The sequence below is a fragment of the Lithobates pipiens genome, unplaced genomic scaffold (assembly GCF_037356315.1).
Source record: "Lithobates pipiens isolate NorthernLeopardFrog02 unplaced genomic scaffold, aLitPip1_a1.2 Scaffold_19, whole genome shotgun sequence".
NCBI classification, from domain to species: Eukaryota; Metazoa; Chordata; class Amphibia; order Anura; family Ranidae; genus Lithobates; species Lithobates pipiens.
Window position 1 is genome coordinate 116,342,686 of NW_027507764.1, and position 22,038 is coordinate 116,364,723.

At 41.2% G+C, this 22,038-nt stretch overlaps 1 protein-coding gene across 10 annotated transcripts in view; it reads left to right on the top strand.

Annotated features, from left to right (window-relative positions):
* The window catches only part of KMT2C (lysine methyltransferase 2C), a 407,832-nt gene that overhangs the window by 172,901 nt on the left and 212,893 nt on the right, over positions 1-22,038 (top strand). For all 10 annotated transcript variants that reach the window (XM_077491169.1, XM_077491171.1, XM_077491174.1 and 7 more), the window contains exon 5: positions 14,842-14,987. In XM_077491169.1, coding sequence (XP_077347295.1) covers positions 14,842-14,987 — 146 coding nt within the window. The remainder of the gene's footprint in view (positions 1-14,841; positions 14,988-22,038) is intronic.

A 22,038-nucleotide genomic window follows, 5' to 3' on the forward strand; every position in this document is an offset into this window, starting at 1 on the left:
TGACTTGCTCTAATCAATTACTCTGAGTTCATTGACAGATACAGCTCCCTCCCCTCTAAGGAGTTTTGATGCTTTTGACACTGCTTGTTACTAAACTAAAGGCCTATAGCAGAGAGGTCGGTGTATATTACCTAGGACTACCCAAAGGCATAGCCAAGTCTTTTTTTCGGCCTAGTGTCCTACTCCAGTAGGAGGCGATATAACACTATGGTTCTGAATAATGGAGTCCTGTGTCTGTCAATGTACTCAGAGAAATGGATTTTACGGTAAGTCAAAAAATCCCATTTTGGCAGACTCAGACTTCTACAGGTAGATAGCTATGCAGGTAAAGGCATCAGGCAAGACATCACATCTGCATGTGTAGAAATGCTGTCTTCTATGGCAACAGTTTTTAACAGTTTCTAACACAAGGTGTAACAGTTCCTTCACTTCCACTACAATCACTTCTTGTAGTTCTTCGACCCACTGAGCTCCCAGTCTCTCTCACTAGACTATTAACTGCCACTGGATTCTTTGAGCTCCTCCAATCTTCACTGTGGTATCTTCCTCAAGCGTCACCCCTGCTTTTCTGCTGGGTCCCTAGCTTGGCACTCCAGATACTTCTCAAGCTTCACCCCACTGGCCTGCTCGGTCCCTGGCTTGACACACAAGGCTGCTCTGCAAGTGTCACCTCTGCTGGCTGAGTCCCTGCCTTGACACCTGCTAAAGTTTCCAGATTCTTCACCATCCTGGTTGGTGTGAATTCTGCTTTGGTATTTGCTTCAGCTACTCACTGTGGTCCCTGGTAATAGAGTGGTTGGTCCCTTAGTGGTGACATCTTCCCCTCAACCTCCGACCACGTCAGGTCCTCTGGCCAGCAGAACCATCACTTCCAGTTGGACTGCAAGCCACAATCCCAACCCTGCGCTGCTCTCTTGCTTTTGGATAGGCCCTCAGACAGCCTAGCAGCCAGATGTGTCCGGAATAGGCCCAGTCTCCCGTCTAGCCGCCCAGGCAGTACGACACACGTCCACCCAGACATCCGTCCAGGTGGCACAGAACACTGATCACCTGACTCCACCCAAATATATAGGTTCTCCCAGCAGGCCAAGGGATTCAAGAAAACCCTTGCACATTTGCTGAGATACCCCATATACTCCTAATCTGTCCTTGCTTTGCCCTGGTCTTATTTAATGCTACCAGGTACCCGGCCACCTAGCGGCAGAAGAGAGAAGTGAGATCAATTGATCCCTAACAATGAGCCAAGGTAACTACACCTGGCAGGTAAATTTAGGAGCAGGGTTTTACATCAGGGTACTGCATAGTCTTTGCTTCTTTATGTCTTTCTCTGAAGCATCCGAAGTGAGAGTTTACTATGCTACTGTCACTTTTAGGAAATTTTATTTAGACTTCTTTCACACATGCAAGACCGTTCAGTTCATCAGTTTAGTCACGTTTTTTCAAATAAAAAAAATATGAATTTTATGGCCTCTTTCACTTGACCTGAACGGATGCTCCATAGACCTCTATGGAGCGTCGGATGTCAGCGGTGACTGACATCCGACCCGCTCCAATCAGAAAAAGTGTGACGGAGGGAAAACCTGCTTTTTCCATCCGTCATCGGATCGGGTGACGACGGACTCTGCGGTCCGTCCTCCTCCAATCTCCCATAGGGCAGAGCGGTGCTCTGAAAGGTCCGTCCCCGACGGAGCAATCCCCTCTGAGCAAGTGGATGTCCACGGGGCGCATCATCACTGATCTGCCCTGTGTTAGAGCCCTACATCAGTTTTTCATCAGTATCTTATTTTTTTATTTTTTTTAAATCCACTACCAATGCAAAACAGGCTGTCCGTTTACATCCGTTTTTCGTCCCTTATGTTTCTTTAAAGGAGATAAAATAGTAGACTTTGATCCATTTAAAAAGGATGTTGATGGATGTGATTGTAAATCAATGAGAGATGCAGTGATGTCCTTTTTTCATCCATCAATAGATGGATGAAAAACAGACACATGGTCCGCATGTTTGAAATGCCCCAACTCTTCGTGCTGCCTCAAGTTCCTGTGGGAGTCTCTCTGCCTCTCGCTTCACTATTTTTAGTTCCAATTCCTAGTTGGATCAGACAGGTTATTAAGTAAATGATCGGATTCTTCCTTTCCCTGCACATTCTACCTGGGCTGTTAGTGCTTCGTGGGCTTTTCAGCATCAGGTATTTCTTAAATTTGGAAGACTGCCACCCTGGCTTTTGTTGCACGTTTCTGTGCTACCAGGTGGATGGTAGCTTGCTCTGATCTCTGTTTCTGGTGTAATGTGCTACAAGCTGCTCTGAGTCTGTCTTGACTTGTTATGTAGGCCAGTTTTATTATTTGCAAAGCTGCCCATTACTCTGTCTCAGTCATAATGATTTAAAGAAACCTGTGTCTTGTATCGAATGATAAGGAAATAGGTTTTTGGAGTACAGTATAGGACACTGGACCCTCCCCTCTTTTTTTGTGATTGCTTGCAACAAAACTAAGGCTATCTGGGAGTGAGAGGATATTCCTGCAGCCTTTCTTTTTCACCAGGGTCCGATCAGCTGAAGGTAGCTGCCGATAACCTGGTAATAATGAGTTAATGAAGCCTGTTGTGTACTGTATTCCAGAAAAGAAATTGTATTTATTTGCTTATGGAAAAGAACATTTCTTTGAGCGACAGTCCCAGACCTCTGTGTTTGATCATGCTTTTGATCCTGCTTTTCTGTAAACTTAGGAGTAGTGGGGGTTATACTTGGCTGGCCCACAAATATCTGTTTGCTAATGTCCAGCCCCAAGGTAGGTGACAGTATATAGCTCCTCAGTCAATGAATTCCTTTGTCCCTCAATGATGATTTTTTTTTCCTTGTTCAGCCAGCTTTCAATAATCGCCACAAATAAAGTGAACCCCCCCCCACCTAACGGTATGCTGATCTCTCTATCACTCTGCCCTCTTCCTATCAGCAGACTCCTTGCACTAAAAGTTTTCCAGCATTTCCCTTTGAAAGTGTCGACCAAGGATGGCCCAAACGCTGATCAAAATTCAGCAGGAATGGTGGTAGGGGGTTTGTGTTTTGCTTGGAAGATGGACTAAAACTGCTGCAGCACTTTTTTTTCTTCTTCTTTTTTTTTTTTTTTTTTTTTAAATGCTCAGAAGCAAGTATGAAAAGGAAGCTACTGGCTATTGAACTTCCTTTTTCTAGTCCCGTCGTATGTGCTGTACGTCATCGCGCTAGCAAATGCCGGACTTTGTGTCCGTGTGTGGCCAAGTCCGTTCGGTAGAAAGTCCGCCGGATTGTTTGCCGTACTAAGTACGCCGGCCAATTTGATCGTGTGTATGCGGCATAAGGTATACTTAACAGGAGGCGGTGTTGAATATTTTCATTTGATTGCTAATTTCCATGCTGTCACTAGAAATTCTCACCTCTCTGCCTATTTATGGAAATATATTTTAGAGTTTTAAAAAGTTATGGCCCCTTTCACACATACGTGACCGTTCTTCCGTTTTTTCATCCATCCGTTGAGGGATGAAAAACAGACATCAATGCATTCCTATGGAAAAACAGCTGTAAATGGACGATCATCCATTTACATCCATTTACATCCATTTTCATCCGCTTCCGTCAACATCCGTTTTTTCGAACGGATGAAAGGCCTATTTTTTCATCCGTTAAAGAAACGGATCAGATGAAAAGAGGGTGGGAAGGGATGACAAGCGGTTGTGAAGTTGAGAAAAAAAAAACGATGACTAAAAAAGTGACTGAACTGATGAAATGAACGGTCCATATGTGTGAAAGGGGCCTATTGTGTATCCTAACTTAAAAATTAGAATTGCATATATTACAGTTTGAAACACAAAAAAGGATTAACGCGCTAACTTAATGATACACCTAAATAATTGTGAATATACAGCTGCAGCTAAAAAAATTGTGAGATACACACAAATAACCACGCAAAATAGAATAAGATAGGCTGCGCTAAAGCGAACAACATATAATCTAAGTAAATTAAAAGTCCGAAATCATTAATAAGGGAATACATAGTGGATAAAAAAAATACAAACTATAACATGACATTGTGTGTAAAAATAAATAGAAGATACAGTCCACCGGAGATATCCAAACAAAAGACTGATCCGTAAACCAAGCAAAATGAAAGTTCCATAGTGTAAAGTGAAGCACAGATGGATAATCGGGGAAGTAAAAAGACCTACCAGCGGGCACCCAAAACGGTGAACACAACCACCACCTAGAATGCACGCTTACCAGAGGCAAGCTAATTAAAGCTTGTAACAGGAGGAGAGTATAGCCACAACTCAGCTGCGCAGCGATGAATTCAGAGCAAGCAGGATACTCCGTCCAAATTGGCCATTTAGCAATCAAGCATTATACCCCAAAAAGATAAACATAAGGCACTCCATAGTGTAAACCAGTATATAATGTTTAATACTTAAAAGAATTGCACTTACAGGAAATGACGAATGAAACAATGTCTCACATAAAATTGGCCGGCTAGCAATCGTCCGTTCAGACTCAATGTACCGCGATGACGTCCGCGCGTCAAGGGAACGGGTGACACACTGACTCATCGCTTAAATAAAACAAAACCACGTCTCGTTGTGAACCCGAGTGCCATAGCTAAAACACCGCTCAGCCAGGAAGTAGACCACAAAACCTGGATTGATAGAACATGTAAAACCCGGAAAAGATAGGAATTAGAAACCCACTATCTAATTCTAAGAAAGAACATATAAAAACACAAATTAAATATTTAATAATGTAGTCCCCAGTCAGAGGTCACCCAGCCTGAGAGGGATAACGCAAATTCCCATTTTGTCATCTAATGGCGGCAAAAGCATCAGAAATAATATCTCCATTGGAGGCATTCAAATATCCCCAATATCAATCAATTATTTAAGAAAAATAGCAGGATACCATTAATAAACAATTGATATAAATTTTACTTTAAATGGCAAATAACATATAAATCTAAAAATATAAATGAAATATATATGGACCACCAGAAAGCCCCCACAGGAGGAGGATAAATACCCCCAAACCTCAGAAAAATTTGGTTAAAACAAACACGCAACCACAGATATGTCACTCAGGGTTCACATCAAGTTTACAGTGAGGGGAGCAATATTTAAGAATTATCAATAAAAGCATTCAAATCCACCTGGACATTTAATCCATAAGGGGTATAACATCTAAGTTTATGTATCCACAGCATCTCTAGCCTGAATATACCCCGTACTAGGGATCCACCCCTCCAATGGGGGGTGTACCTATCAATCCCTAGAAAAATGGTCTTAGCAGGATTCCGATTATGCACCTCACGGTAATGCCTAGAGACTGGGTGTTTGAGGAAACCAGTCAAAATATTTGTCACGTGCTTAACCTGACAGAAAGGGGGCGCTTGGTCCTACCCACACTGATAAAAACCCATTAAGTTTTCAAAAAACCCTTAATAGGAGGAGGATCGATTTACATTTGGAGGTATTTGATTTTTGAGGGAAGGGGCTCCCTTATAAATCACCTGTGGTTTAGCAGGAATAACATTACACAAAGTTTGATCATTGGTAAGAATATGCCAATGTTTTTTGATAAGTTTTTCAATATTCCTGTGTTGGATCGAATAGGTTGTGATAAAAGGAATAGAAGATAGTTTATCCTTCTTATAGTCTTTATTTCTAAGGTGGTCACCCCTATCCAACAAGGACACTTCCTCTAAGGGCTTAGTGAGAGAGGACACGGAATAGCCCTTCTCCAAAAACAGTCTAGTCAGAACATCCGCCTGGAGCAAGAACTCCCAATTATCAGAACAGTTCCGTCTCAGGCGAATGTATTGACTTTTAGGCACCGACCGTAACCAGGCCTCATGATGACAGCTATCCAACGGTATGTAAGATGTACGATCAGTGCTCTTGAAAAATGTTGCAGTAAAAAACTTTATCTATTGGTTTACACTATGGAGTGCCTTATGTTTTATTTTTTGGGGTATAATGCTTGATCGCTATATGGCTAATTTGGACGGAGTATCCTGCTTGCCCTGAATTCATCGCTGCGCAGCTGAGTTGTGGCTATACTCTCCTCCTGTTACAAGCTTTAATTGGCTTGCCTCTGGTAAGCGTGCATTCTAGGTGGTGGTGTTCACTGTTTTGGGTGCCAGCTGATTAGTCTTTTTACTTCACCGGATTATCCATCTGTGGCTTCACTTTACACTGTGGAACTTTCATTTTGCTTGGTTTACAGATCAGTCTTTTGTTTGGATATCTCCATTGGACTGTTTATCTTCAATTTATTTTTACACACAATGTCATGTTGTAGTTTGTATTTTTTATCCACTAATTATTTATTCACTTATTAATGATTTTGGACTTTTTATTAACTTTGATTATATGTTTTGTTAGTTTTAGCACAGCCTGTCTTTTTCTATTTTATATATTAGTTTGCCTGTTAAAAAAAAAAAAAAAAGGTTGAATAGGCTATGGGGGTACCTCACCCTATATATATTTTTGAGAGATAGAACTGATATGGTGGACTTTAGCTGTACCAGCAAGGGACATTTAAACAACATAGTATTTTAATACCTTTATTACAAAAAGTTTAATTTTTTTTTTACAAATATAAAATCATTTGAAAAATAATCGGGTATTAGTGATTTAGAGATCGCTGTTAATACAAACGTCAAAAGGTTGATGTATTTCACAACTTTGCTTCTTCACTACCTTATATTTTTTACTTAAAACGGAGATCCTGTTCAAAAATAAAGAAAACAACATAAGTGTTTACATTTGGATCACATAGGAGCGCAACAGAATTAGTTTCAAAATGTCATCTAATTGATTGGAGGATAGCATAAATGGAGACTCGCATCTAGGAGAGACCCATCAAGAATGACTTATCAGGTGTCAAAGGAGGAATGATTTAACAACAAACAAAGAATTATTTTTCATGAGTAAAACCAGCAAACAATAATGTGACTTATTCTGAGAATGCCAGTAAGCATAGAATTAAATAGATGAGACATGGGTTGATAGACTAGCCATATTCATAAAATACTTTCAGAAAATAAAATGTTGGTTAGAAAAGGAGGGAGAGAGGGTATATGCATCAACCAGACACCAGATCACCGAAGATCCTGCAATTATTCCAAAAACCAATCCCTAGAAAGATCCAATATATAGTCATTATTCCACATACTCGGGATCACGTGGTGTCAGAGGGGGCATGATCACAGTTTACGTCACCAGGTGGCCACGCCCTATATAACAACTATCATCGATAAGAAGCGTCACTCGACGGGAGCCTCCCATGGAGGAGGAGCTGTTGCAGATTTTTTTTTTCGGTTCGTTGGGCAGCGTGGGATGGATTTACATCACTGAACATATTTTTATTTTTTAATAAAGGACTTGTCCTAAAGTGTCTCTTGTAATTTTTATATTTTTTGACACTTTTTTTTTTGTTGTAAATTGATAGGGGTAAAATGTACCAGTTACCAATTCACATGGGGGGAGTGGGATCTGGTGGTCCCCTTTTTTCCAGATTATGAAAAGCCCCCTGCCCGCTAACCCCCACAACCACCAGGAAGGGGTTGTAGGAATGAGGCCCTTGTCCTCATCAAAATGGGGACAAGGTGCTTTGGGGGTGACTCCAAAGCAACTCCCCAATGTTGAGGGCATATGGCCTGGTTTGGTTCAGGAGGGGGCGCACTCTCATTCCCCCCCCCCTTCCTGCCACCTGCCAGGTTGCGTGCTCGGATAAGGGTCTGGTATGAATTTTAGGGGGGCCCCTACGCAATTTTTTTTACATTTTGTTTCGGGGTTCCCTTTAATAGTCATACCAGACCCAAAGGGCCTGGTAATGGACTTGGGAAATGGGGACCCATGACGTTTTTTAAATTAGTTTTACCTATATTGCTGAGATCCAACAATACAGCCGCAAATAGATTTAAATGACTTTTTTTTCCTTTTAGAAATGTAATTTTTCCACTTTACAGGCATACTATAGACACCACACCCCCCCCCCCAGGCACACTAATATATATATATATATATATATATATATATATATAAAAAATTCTTTCTAAGCGTTTTTATTACAATAGAGGTTTACAGTGCAAAATAATATCAGATATAAACCAACATATTGAAAAATCAATTGGCATACAAAGTCATACATAGAACCTCAAAATATTGAACACCTTTGAAGTTATACTAAAAGATCTTGGTTCAGTATGATCTTATTGACTATATGGTCTATAAAACAAAACTGCAACCAGAAGAGGTGAAAACAGAAAATAAAAAGAAAACAATACCTCGGGTCATTCTTGAAGACGGTAGACGAACCAAGGGTTCCACTTAGCGTCATAGGTAGGAATGGAGTCATGCAGTGTGTGAAATATTTTTTCGGATAACATTTTGTCAACACGCAAGATGACTTGCGTTAATGGGACTGTGTTAGACTTCCAGTTAAGGGCAATTTCCCACTGCAAATTTATTTGTTTGTTTCAATTTCCCATTGCAACGCAATACAAATAGTGTGTATTGGTTTCAGTAGGTGTTTTGGGATATCTAAGATTTTCCCAAATAAAATACAGTGGCTATGTGTCAGAGCTATTTGCCTCCCAGCCAACTTATCAGCTCAGAGTTTTCTTCCAAATTAGATTGCAGAAAATCACATTCCCAGTACACGTATAAAAACAAATCCAGGAGGGGACAGCCTCGGAACCTGGATGAAGAGGCCTGCGGGTAAATCTTACATAATCGTGTGAGTATATTACCAGCGGGTAAATTAATCTGTTTCCCGTATAGGCAGAGATTTAGTGTACTTGCGCATATTCTGCCAGTTTGTTTCCCAGACCAGGTAGTCGTATTCCATATTTAATTCCCATTCCCAAAGGGTCATACGCTTTACTTTGGGGCTATCACCTACAGTTTCCATAGACTTATACAGCTCTACGATTAAGCCCTTCTGTATTGGGCAGTCTGGCATGATGATTCAAAAAAAGGTGTGTGAGTCCGATAGGATCAGAGTAGTGTGTCTGAATTGTGGTTTGAAGATTACGATAAAATTCTCTTGCTGGAATATTATTTTGGGCCTCCAACTGGGAGAATGAGACATACTTTGAGTCCTGCTGAAAATCCTCCAATGTGGTCAAACCCTGGGTACTCCACCAATGAAGAGCCTCTGGCTTCTCAAAGGCAGAGGGGAGCCTAGGATCCCCCAGGAATAATGCACCCGGGGAGGGAGCTACTACCTGATTCAGGGAGCTCAATATGGAGGCATGAGATTTAGAGGACCACAGTAACCCTGGAAGGTAGAATGGGGCAATTGAATCTTGCTCAAACAGGTCCTATAGGTAAGATGAGTGTTTGATATTCCATTGAGCCAGTTGCATGAATTTATTGGCTAAATAATACAGCCACACCTGAGGGACTCCCAGAACATCTAGTCTATAAGAGCGATACAGCACTTCCCTAGAGAATCTCAAATGTTTATCATTCCAAATGAACCTCTTCAAGTGTGCTTGAAGTTTGATAAGATAGGACTTCTCTTAATAGGCAGGGCCCAAAATAAGTTTATGTAACAATTTAGGGAGGATTGCCGTATTTCTCCGAAGGAAGTAGATTCCATAGGACGACAAGGATTTAAGTAACTGTTTTAGTTTAGAAATCATGGGAGGAATGTTGTAATCAAATGGTAAATTGTAAGCTCCTGGAAGATTTATACCCAAATAGGAGAGGGAAGATTTGATCCACGTAAAAGGATATTTTAAGAATCGCCAGCTCAGCAGGAGCAAACCCCACAGGGAGGGCCATAGATTTGGACACATTTAGTGAAAGGCCTGAAATTTTAGCAAATATTGAGAAGGTTTGAAGAAGATTTGGCAATGTGATCATGGGGTTGGTAGGAAATAAAAGCACATCATCTGCATACATGCAAAATAGGTAGAGGATGCTTTGTTATACCCTGAAATGTCTGGATGTTGCTTTGGGTTCAATAGCCAGAGTGAAAATGAAAGGGGGGCAGAGGACACCCCTACCGAGCTGGAAGAACTGAGCTACAACCTCTGATTTTGACACACGTCCTGGAATTCTGATTTAGAGCTTGGAAGGCCTGTAATGATTCTCCCTGATAACCATAGCACTGTAAAAGGAGAGATGCATAGCTCCAAGACACACTGTCAAATGCCTTGTGGATGTCTAGACTTGGCATTAACTGTTTTTTTGAGAAAAGGTTTGCGTCCTGAATAATCTGTGGCTAGGCGGATGTTGTCTGTTATAAGGCAGTGAGGAATAAACCCTGACTGATAAGGGGCTATCAATGAGGAAATCACTATTGCTAGCCTATCGGCTAAAATTCTGCTGAAAATCTTCAATGTCATTGTTGTTAACCCATATGGGCCTAAAATTCTGAGGGTGAATGTGGTCCTTATTCTGCTTAGGGATGAGTTGCATATTTGCTAACAGCATTTCATCTGGTAAGCTATTGCCCTTTTTTTTTTTTTTTTTTTTTTTTTTTTTTTTATATAATATACGGTAGAGAATCCGTTAGAGCCGGGGAGCTGATACTGTCTTTAGTGCCTTGATGATGTTCATCGCCTCAGATTGAGAGAGAAGGGACGTTAAGTGAGTCTAATTGTGAGAGTGTAGATTGGGATGGAGTTAAACCAAGCTAAACTCTCAGCTGATCAGTCTGGGGAGGTGCCAGCAAAGATGAGTAAAAATTTTCAAAAATCATTGATTTGCTGTGGGTGGGAAGTAGTTGAACCCGAAGAGTGGCCAATTTATAGACATGCGGGGGCAAAGAGACTGGTTCAGTTTTCTAGCGAACATAGTTCAAGACTAGTTACTATGCAATAAAAATCATCTCAAGGCCTTCTCTGCTTTAGCCAAGAGCAGCGAGTCCAATTCAAGGTGTTTTTACTCAGTGGAAAGTCTGGTAGGCTCTGAATTCAGAGCTATGGAATTTTTGTACAGTCTGTTCAACTCAGCGGTGAGCAATACTATTTTTTGCTTATTAGCCTTTTTGCGGGCAGTTGCGAAACTGTTGAGCTTACCCCTCAGTACCGCCTTATGAGCAACCCACACTGTAGAAATGGGGTTCTCCGGGAGGACATTTAATGCAAAGTAGTCATCTATTGCTTGGCAAACCTCTGATTCAATCGCTACGTTTGGGAGAAGTGCCTCATTGAGTCTCCAAGTAAATGGTGTAGGGGCAAGCTTAATAAACTCATAGGTGAACGAGGTTATGTGGTGGTCTGACCATATCCAGTTATGTATGGAAGCAGCCGTAGAGTTTGCTAGGATAATAGGGGTGGACAGAATATAATCTAGTCTTGCGTAGCTGTTGTGGGGATGAGAGAAAAACATGTATTCCTTTGCTCCTATATTGTGCGCTCGCCAGGTGTCCACTAATTGGAATTCTAGATGTTTGCAAGAAAGATTTTGCAAAGGCTTTAGAACTAGTGGAGGCTGTACACCTGTCCAGTGTGGGGTTCGCTACCATGTTAAAGTCCCCACCTATAATCAAAATGTTGCTAGTATATCAAAAAAGGATGTGAAGAAGGAGGCAGAGGAGTCATTTGGAGCGTAAATGCTAGCAATAGTAAGCTCCTGATTATGTATGACCCATTTGATTATCACAAAGTGACTTATTTTATTTTTGTAAATCTGGTGAACTTCCAGTGGGAAGGAGGCTTGTAGAAATATGGCAGCACCCCTACTCTTTGAGGAATAAAGCATGTAAAAGGATTGTGGGAATGTTGAAAGAATTTGGGGTGGGAGGATTCAGAGAAGTGTGTCTCTTGAATCAATAAAATTTTAGCTTTTGAGTTACTTATAATATGAGAAGGCCTTGCGCCTTTTAATGGATGAGTTAAAGCCTTTGGCGTTGAGATGCAATTGCCATTAGACCAGATAGAATGTACAGTCAGCTGAATAAGAGCAGGTGTTTAAGATGCTGTCAAATGTGGGGCCTATACCCTCATTCCCCATTACTGTAGGCGGTGCTGCCACATTTCGCTGGTAACAGAATGAGGACAACACAGATAAAACCCAATCATCAAATGAAAGTACCATGACCTTACCTACTTCATGAGAACCTATAAGAAACTGAATGATCAAGAACAACTGAGATTTACAACAAAAGAGAAAAAAAATCTGAATGTTAAAGAAACAAAAACAAACTGGATCAAGAACATTTTCATATCCTGAAAATAGAACAAAACTGAGTCAGCTAGATCTCAAACCCAGCTGCGCAACATAACCTGTCTCAAAAACAAAAAGAGGGAACCATTAAAAGGAACCTTGCTGTAGAAAAAGTTGGCATCCTTGCAAGGTAGGGAGGTAATGCATCAGCACCAAGCGACAGGCTCCTGACAAAATGGATGCTGTAAGACTGAAAATGCATCGTCGTTGAATCAAACAGCTGTTCATAGCGTTAGCTGTATTATTGCGTCGTCGTTAACGGTTTCATATTGAATACTTCTATCCCGTCTAGATGTGTGGCAAATTTGAGATGGCCTGGGGGTCAAGGATGGGCAAGGTACTGCTTCTGCATTCAAGAGGCCCAATTTCACCAGGATCTCTTGACCCTCCAGCACCATAATGGCAACATATGTGGAGCCATTATGCAGAACCACCAGTTTGAATGGAAAGCCCCATCTGTAGCGGATCTGAGCTGATTAAAGTGCTGTGGTAACTTCTTTCATACTCCTACGCCTATCCAGCGTGGCGGGCGAGATATCCGGATAGATTTCAACAGTATAATCATCCAGGGTGATATGTGGCATGTTTCTGGCAGCCCATCGGATGTCTTCCTTCGCCGGGAAATCCTTCATGCATAGGATAATGTGGCGTGGCAGTTTATCCAGTGTGGATTTCGGTCTGAGGGCCCTGTGGATCCTGTTGCATGTAAAGGCCACAGATTTGCAGTCCAGCAGGAGAGACTTGAACAATCTAATGACAGTGGGAATCAGATTTGTGACCGACTCTGGCATACCACAGACTCAAGTTACTGCATCTATTCCTGTTGTCCAGGTCTGCAACTTGTGACTATTTGGTTAAATGCTGTTGATAATGTCTCATGCTCCCCACTGAGAGATCGCTATATGCCAGGATTAGTTCATCATGTTTAGTTTCTAGCCTTTCAGTCCTAGTACCCAGAGCTGCAATCTCCTGCGACAGTGTATGGGAGGTTTTGTGCAGTTCCGATTTGAATTTCGCAGCAAGTCTATTGTACATCTCTTCCAGGCTAGCATCTAGGTCAGCTTTTGACAAAGAGGTATACTCACTTCCCGGATCCGAGGGGTAGCCAGGGATGGACGACATGGAGAAGGCCGTCGGAGCATGGGAGTGTGCTCAGGCCACTGAGCCATTTTGGGACAGGATGTAATGCTCCCTAGTGCAGAGAAGATAGTGGGTGAGTGACTTTTGAGTGGAGCCCTGGGAGTTTTTCCTTGATGGCATGCACTGTGTCTTTGTACATTGAGGGGTTGTTGGAGGTGGTGGGTTTAAGGCAGATTATTGCCCTCTGGCAGCTGATTGTGTCCTACGTAGTGTCAGGCATCCATCTCGCTCAGCACCGCTCATGCGCCCCCCACAGGCATGAAATTTAAAGGAATATGGCAATAACTTGCATATAAGCCTTTAAAATGATCACTTTTGATTTTTCATGTTTGTGTCCCATAGGCTTTAACTATGTGTGTGTGTTCATCTGAATTTTTTGCCTGTTCGCAAGTTCTGGTGCAAACCGAACCGGGAGAGTGTTCGGCTCTTCCTTACCAACAGCTTTGTTCACTTTAATGGGATGGCTTGGGATGCCGCAGCGACACAACAATTAGGTTAGGGACGTAGTGGCAGCAGGTGAGTGGATGCCCATTAACATGCGCTGCCATGATGGATCTGAAATGACAGGTGCGCTTTAAAAGTAAGGACTTATTCTTTCTTTTTAAAATTAATTTATTGAGAATGATGCAATACAAGTTAATAATACAAGTTTTAACATTGTATAGGGCTATCAAACTTGAATAAAGAGACTTCTTTTTAATTTAGAATAACAATAGTACAGTTAGGATTTATTCTTTCTGGTTGTTAGAATCATTAGAATATTTGCAAACAAAATTAAGGTTTCCTATTTAGAATAATAAGCTGTCAGGTTAGTAAAACATCGATATAAGAACAGATTCAATCATACAGTTTGCAGTGTACATAGATTTGCAAAACAATGGGATAAAGGAATACTCCTGAACTTTGTTTAATCTCATGATTGTCTGCATCAATGCATTGCATGTTATCTCATCTTGTAGATCTTGGATAAATTGAATGAGTTTACTAAAAATTTAAATATTGCGGAATATTCAGCCTTATGCTACATAACTAAGCGCCATTTCATGCTGAATAAACAAAATGATTGTGTCTTAAATGGAAAATGATCTTTAAATAGACTTTTACTCCGAAAGCATTTTATTAAAATAAATTTGATAAAAATCTAAAACATCAGATTTAGATAAAACATTTTTTTGATTTAAATCAGATTTTTTTTTTTTTTAAATCATTAATTTTTTTTATCCACCCTATTGTGTCCTCTGTGAAAATGACTAATGGGTTCAGTATCTTGTAACTGTTTTGAGCATAGCTGTCATTAGGATAAATTCCAGCATTTCTGTTCAGTGATCCTATTTTCCATATGCTCTCAGCTAGTTTACTAGATGCATTTCTGTTTTCCAGCTACCAGTGCAACACAGTCGCAAAGAAAAAAAACATAATATCATAAGAGTATTTTTAGAAAAACTGAATGATTTATGCTGTAAATTATATTTTGGTATACTTATGTTTATTTTCCGCAGAATAAAATCTCCACAACATAATGTCACATATGCAAGTGTGGGAACCCAAACCGCATCGGAAGAACAAGGCAGTAAATTTTGGGATGAACTGTGTCAAGTTGGCCTGACCGATGATGTCCACATCCAGTCCTTTTTTGAGCCCACAGGTAGGATTATTTTATTACTATGTGTAGTGCTCCCCTGCAGGAGTGGCTAGTTTGGTAATACCTCTGGAGCTTTATTATTTTTATTTTTTTCATGGAGTTTAAGTGATGGAATACCTCTACTGCACCCTTATGACAAAATGAATGACACCAGGTTAAATTGTCATACAATTATATAGTGAATTCAATTTGGTCAATAATGGTAACTTTCTAAACTTGTAACACCACTCACAGCAATATATTGTCATATTATAAAACTGACTTCTGAGTATAACATTAAAGGTAACTGGGTCCAGATTTCAGCACATCTTAATTTCAGTTATGACAAGGCCACCCATAAAATATACAAAGCAGCAAAGCAAAAGAAGAAATAAATTCAAGAGGCTGTCGCTAAGACTCTAAAGCTGGTCCTCTGAAGCCAAAATTTGCCTGCAGGCAAATAATTTAAATAGTGTGACAAATATCGGTATTAGGCAAGATGGAATAGTCTCCAGATATTTACTTTTGCTAGCTTAGTTGGGGCCTTTTCCAGTGGTATATTGGTGACGTTTGATTATCTCTGTCCCCTTTGAATTCGAAAGTACTTTTTTAAAGGAAAGGTGATCAAAATAATTATCTTAAGGAGTGTGAAAAAAAGAATTATTATGGAACTGAGTTAAGTTGAGGTACGGTCCCAAAGAGATGAATAAAAAAAAGACTTTATTCCAGCAAGTTGACCTAGGACTATTCTATTATATCCTTGAATTTATATCCTTGAATTTATATCCTTGAATTTATATCCTTGAATTTATATCCTTGAATTTATATCCTTGAATTTATATCCTTGAATTTATATCCTTGAATTGAATTATATCCGTGAATTTATCCTTGAATTTATGAGTAGACTAATGTAATTTCAGTCCTTACCACTTGACCAAGGACTCCAATGGTGGAGGGGCCCCTCATAAACCTATTACTTAAAGTGGTTGTAAAGCCTAAATATTTTTTTACCTTAATGCATTCCTTTCCCCTACCTTACGGGTCTGGCTAGCTTTGCTGGAGCACTGGGAGATATTAGCTCCCAGTGCTTTCAATCTAATTCAGTGACAAGGGGGTAGGGCTGAGCACCGCTGTCTGTGTCAATGGCTGCAGCAGCGGAGCTTGGGTGCGAGCACGTACAAGTGGCTTCCCATGGGTGCACTGGAGAGAGAGGAGAGACCAGGAGCTACCATTCCATAGAGCACGTAAGTATAGACGTGTGTGTGTGTGTGTGTGTGTGTGTGTGTTTTTTTTTATTTTTTTTATTTGCCCTTACAATCACTTTATTAACCACGATTATCAGTGCAGAGCCATCAGTGCCCCACCGGTAATTCCCACCCGTACCCACATGTGATGCCAATCAGTGCCCATTAGTAAAGACAATGCCCATCAGTAATGCCCGTCAGTGTCTCCTTTTCAGAGCTGACTAGCAGTGCCATCTATCAGTGCCGCCCACAAAATTTTCAGTCTTTATTTCTAGCATAAAAAATAAACAAGCTAGTGTTGATAAAATACCACCAAAAGAAAGCTCTGTGGGGAGAAAAATGTAAAATTTCATATGGGTACAGTGCCAAATTTCCGCGCAATTGTCATTCAAAATGCGACAGTGCTGAAAACTTAAAAATGGCCTGGGCAGGAAGGGGATAAAAGTGCCCTGTTTTGAAGTGGTTAAGCGTCAGCTTACCTGAGTTGAAGCTACTGAATGTTACTGCTGAGAAACTTTGGGAGAACACTGATAAACCTACGCCTTATTAATGTAAGCTGCAGTAATGGTTGCCAACCTTTCCACAGCTATAGGCAGTTTGAGGTGTCCCATGGTATCTGAAAACTGTCTGAGGTAATTGGTGAAATGTTTTTGAGGTAAACAGTCAAAGGCTTGTGTGAGGTGACCATTATATAGGTATTATAGACCTTTCTAAATGGCTGGCAGTTCAGCGTAGAGGAGCTGAAGACTCCCTATTCAGAGAGGTAAGCCACACTGCAGAAAAGAAGGTCTCCACAAACTCTAGCTCTGCACATCTTCTCCCTCATCTTGCCTCACATGCCACTGAGAACTTTCTAGAACTGCTCACTGTTTATTACTTTCCTTAGCTCCCCCCCTGGCTGTGAAGCCATATGAAAACTTTAGTTTTTTGTTTTGGGGTGGAGCAGTGTGTCCATCATTCCAAGGATTGTGCTTCTCATCCACCTTCCCTGCTGTGTCTCTTCTCAACGATCCAATGCCAGGCAATAAGGTGTGGTAATCCAAACAGTTCACAGAGATTGCGCTTAACAGTCTTGCTGAGACTTATTGTCCCACCAACATTTCTAGAAAATTCAGCTAGCATCTAGCTATATACAGTACAGTGGGTATAGAGAAGAATAACCCCCCTTTAAAATGATAAAATGTTGTTGCTTTGCATCCTGAAATGAAGACGGACACAGTTTTTGTTTTATCCATCTGTATTTACTTGTGCAGCTTATAACATCCAAGTGAAAGATGTAACACCAACATGTCAAACAAAAAAAAAAAAAAAACGATCACTGATTTGGAAAAAGGATCACCCCTTTATGTCAGTATTTTGTTGGACAACATTTTGCTTTAATTACAGAATTTAGTCTGTTGGGATATGTCTTTACTAACTTTGCACATCTAGACTACAATATTAGCCCACTCTTCTTTGCAGAACTGCTTAAGTTCAGTTAAATTTGATGGTGACTGTTTGTGGACTGCAGTCTTTAAGTCATGCCACAGATTTTCAATGGGGTTTAAGTCTGGGCTCTGACCAAGACATGCAAGGATGTTCACCGTTTTCTCCTTCAACCACTGTGTGGTCATTTATTCTGTGTGCTTTGGGTCATTGTCATGTTGGAAGGTAAAGCTTCTTCCCATTGACCACTTTCTGGCAGAGGGCAGCAGATTTTCCTCAAGAATTTGGTGATATTTGGTTGAGTTGTATGGGATTTCTGCCAGACATATCATTTGGTGTTTAGGCCAAATAATTAAATTTTAGTCTTGTCTTACCACCTTTAACACACCTTGAAAATTGAGGCCACATGGATACAGGTGTTAAGGTCAGGTGAGACTTAACTTGAATTATTTGGCCTCAACACCAAATAATATGCCTGGCGGAAATCCACTACAGCTGACCATCCAAATACCACCATTCCTACAGTAAAGTATTGTGGTAAAAGTCCCTGTCCAGAGCTCAAAAGCGCCATGCTCCTTCATTCCCACCTTCTCAACCTCAGTCAAAAGTGACTAGAAGTGGTAAAAACCGGAGGCGAATGACGAGGACCTGGAATTAGTGCTAGATGAGCCTGCAGATGATTTTTCACCCCCAGGCTCCTACACACCTGATACCATAGCTTCATGAAAAATTCTCACCTTTGTAGGATATGCTCAGATATGCTGTGCGCAAAAATACTTGCCATGCCCGTTCGGGTACTAAGAGACCTTCAAAGTCTAGGAACACTATCTACATTGAAGAACAAATAGAATGGGCAGGTTTATAATTGCAGTACTCCTGAAAAATGTTCCACTCTTCTATTTAAAAGCTATATCCAGTGGAATAAAAAAATCACTAAAGCAGACTGTTCCAATAGTAGACCCTGATGCCTCAGTCCTAAGTAAACATCTGGCCATTTGGCCTATTCTCTGCTCCCTGTGTATTCACAATGGTGCTTGCTTGCCTTACTAAGAATTTGAAAATTATCTGTAAACACCCAAATGACTATCCGATATCTTTAGGCAATTTGGCTGAGTAATAAACCTTCAAAAGTCTGCTCTGCAGCCTTCCCACACATCTTGAATACTTAGGCCTCATTCTATTCACAGCACAGGCAGAGACTTTCCTTCTGGGAAACAAACTTGCCTCTCCAAGTTTCCTTGCTCAGACCTTAAGATCAGAAATGCATCCCTCTGTGATATTTTGCATGGGGGTCCTTGACCTTATGGTAGCTTCATTTGAAGCTGTTCCTCTTGCTCTGTTCCACTCAAGCCCTCTTCAACACATTCTTTTGACCTGGTACAAACACACTCCCTTTTTGATCTTCCTATGCTTCGATGCAGTCGAACTCGTTATTTTTTGTATTGGATTTTCAACCCTCCATAGAAAATGGTAAAGTTGTTTGTGTTCCAGTCTCTCTCACAGTCCAAGAAAACCTGGTCAAGGGAAGCAAAGCTGCCCTTCAATATCCTGATGCTCAGAGCATTAAAATGAGCTGTGCATCACTGGACTCCCTTTCTTCAGAGATGCACATCGGGGTGCAGTAAGACAATGCTACTACAGTGGCCTAAATAAATCATTAAGGGGATACCAGAATACAGGCAACCTTACAGTGTTACTAAAATACAGATCCCTGCATTCACTATATCTGGTCTACTACAGTACACAGAACATGGAAATGCAATTATTTTAGTAAATATAAATTACTAATGCTTAATACCTTTTTCTCATCAGCAATATTTATCAATCTTGTGACTTCTATCAGTGTCTGGTTAAAGCTTGTAAGAGGAGTTTCATTCTACTCTGACTGTCCTATGAGGCTGCAGGACCCCTGACCCCCCTGTCTGCACAGTGCTGATTGGCCCTGCGCTGATCACATGCACCCTCCCAAGAAACAAAAACTCTCTAGCAATGCACTCCAAACTGGGCATGTGCAGATTAACTCCAAAGGCTCTGTCTTATCAGGAGATAGATTGGGAAAGTGGAAGAAGGGGAGGATCATAGAAGACAGGATCAAATAGCCTTTTTACACAATATGCAGAATTAACCCCTTAGGTTCCACAGAGAGTCTAACAAGCATGCTTTTACTACATATACAGTCTGATTTTACTGTTGGTTTAGTAACAAGTAGGTCTGGTTCTCCCCTGTGTGGTGAACCACTGTCCTACATTCCGTGAGTGGACAATGGCAGATGGATTCCCTCACCTGTCACCACCTGGATCTGGGGGAATGGTCCCTTCATCCCAACATCTTCATCCTCCTCCAAATTCAACAAGTTATACCAGTTTGTGGCCAGAACTAAGGATCCTCCAGCACTGATTTGGGAATGCCTTGTTAATTCCATGGCATGTTTATTCTGACTATGCTACAAGTCTTTAGTGCAGATTCTTCTTGGATCGCTATGCAAAAAAGGGAGAGAAAAATTCAGTGGTTCTCATTGAACCGAACTGGCCCAAATGAACCTGGTACACAGACCCAGATGACCCCTGGTTTCTTACAAACAGGCTAGATGTTATGTCTTAAGGCCCCCCTGTTCTCCATCCTGCTTCTCATGCATCAGTCAGATATCTCAGACTTTGTCATTCCCACCTTATTCAGAGCCCTTTAGAGAAGCCATTTGGGAAAAAAATGTAATACTTAACCATATTTCACCTAGTTTGACACCTGTTTCTCAACCCTAGAGGTTAATTTGTACATTGCTTTCTTGTCTTCATATAGTCTGGACTTTTGCCTTTTGCTATTCTTCAGGGACAGGTCTCAGCCTTAGGCATTTTATTTCAGAAACCTCTGATGATTTTCCTTGTTAGAACCTTTTATTCAAGGTGTCTAAGAGATCAAACTCGTATTACAGCATCGTGTGCTTCCTTTGGATCTCAATTTGGTACTGCAGAAACCACCTTTTGAACCCATTATGGAAATCCCCTTGGGTGATCTCCCCTGCAAAGTGGCCTTCTTGGTGGCCATCACCTCTGTCTGGAAGGTTTGAGTTAGCTTTCTCATGCAAAGAGTCTTCCCTGATTATTTACAAGGATAAAGTTGACTTGTATCCAGTTCCCCAATTTCTACCCAAGATAAGCTGAGGCTTCTACCATAAGGACATTTTTCTTCCTTCTTTATGCCCTGCTCGAAAGCATCCCAAAGAAATTTCTGTCTATTGTTTCTAATCACATTAGAAACATTGGTTATAATCAGAGGTGTCAGGGTCAATCCGACAGCCATGGTGTCTATTTAAAAAAAAAAAAGACTCTTTTTGGATTTTCAACAGGGTTTTGTAAAAGGACAAGCAGGACACCCGGCTTCTGAGTCCACCATTGCCAGGTGGATAAGACAACTCATCACAAGGTCTTGTGCTTGATTGATAGTAAAGGTGGTTTTTTTTTTTAAACAAACATGTTATACTTACCTGCTCTGTGCAAGGGTTTTGCACAGAGCGGCCCTGATCTGCCTTTTACTGGGGTCCCCAGCTTCCCATGGGGGGCACCCATGCTGGCGTGCTCCCGAGTCCTGCTGCTGCATCTGACACCCCCCGGACCCCTGTGTCTCTGGATTTGATTTATAGCAGCGGGAGCCAATGGCTCCTTCTGTTATCAATCTATCCAAATGAAGACCTCAGACAGCGTCTTGAGCTGCTGGGCTCATCCTCAATGCTGAGAACGATTGGGCACAGGTAAGAGAAATGGGCTCGGGGGGGTCAGCTGTAGCACAGAAGGTTTTTTACCTTAATGCATAGAGTGCATATGCAGTCTTCGACTTTGAGGTTTTTAGCAGCACTCTGAGTTGGGTCTTTGGCCCTTGGTTTTGTTTTATTAGACCTGGTGACACTGCTTTGTTTGCCTTGTTGTCCACCCTTTTCATTCATTACTTGGGCATAGTCCAGAATCTATGAATATCAAGCCTTTGTCTTGTACTGTATGATTAAAGTGATTCTGAAGGCTAATATTTTTGAATTAAATGAAAAAAGGGTTATATGTACTTGCTTTGTGCAACAATATTGCACAAAGTGCCACTTACCTCTTCTTTGGTGGTGGTCCACCACCATTCTGCGAGTGCCCCCATAGCAAGCACAGTGCTATGGGGGCACCCATGCAGGTGCATTCCTCAGCCGGCCTGTGTCTATAGACACAAACATTGCAGCTCAGCAGTGCCCCCTGCTCCCTCTTCACAGGATTTGACCGACAGCAGCAGGAGCCACTGTTGCCTTTGTCTCCTGAGAGACCTGGAAGTGAAGAGAGAAGAACTGCAACCAGGACAGCACTGGATCGTGAGAGGAGGCATCTAAGTGTTTGCATTTATCGCCACATAAGACAAAAGGAGTCTTGACTTGCTTT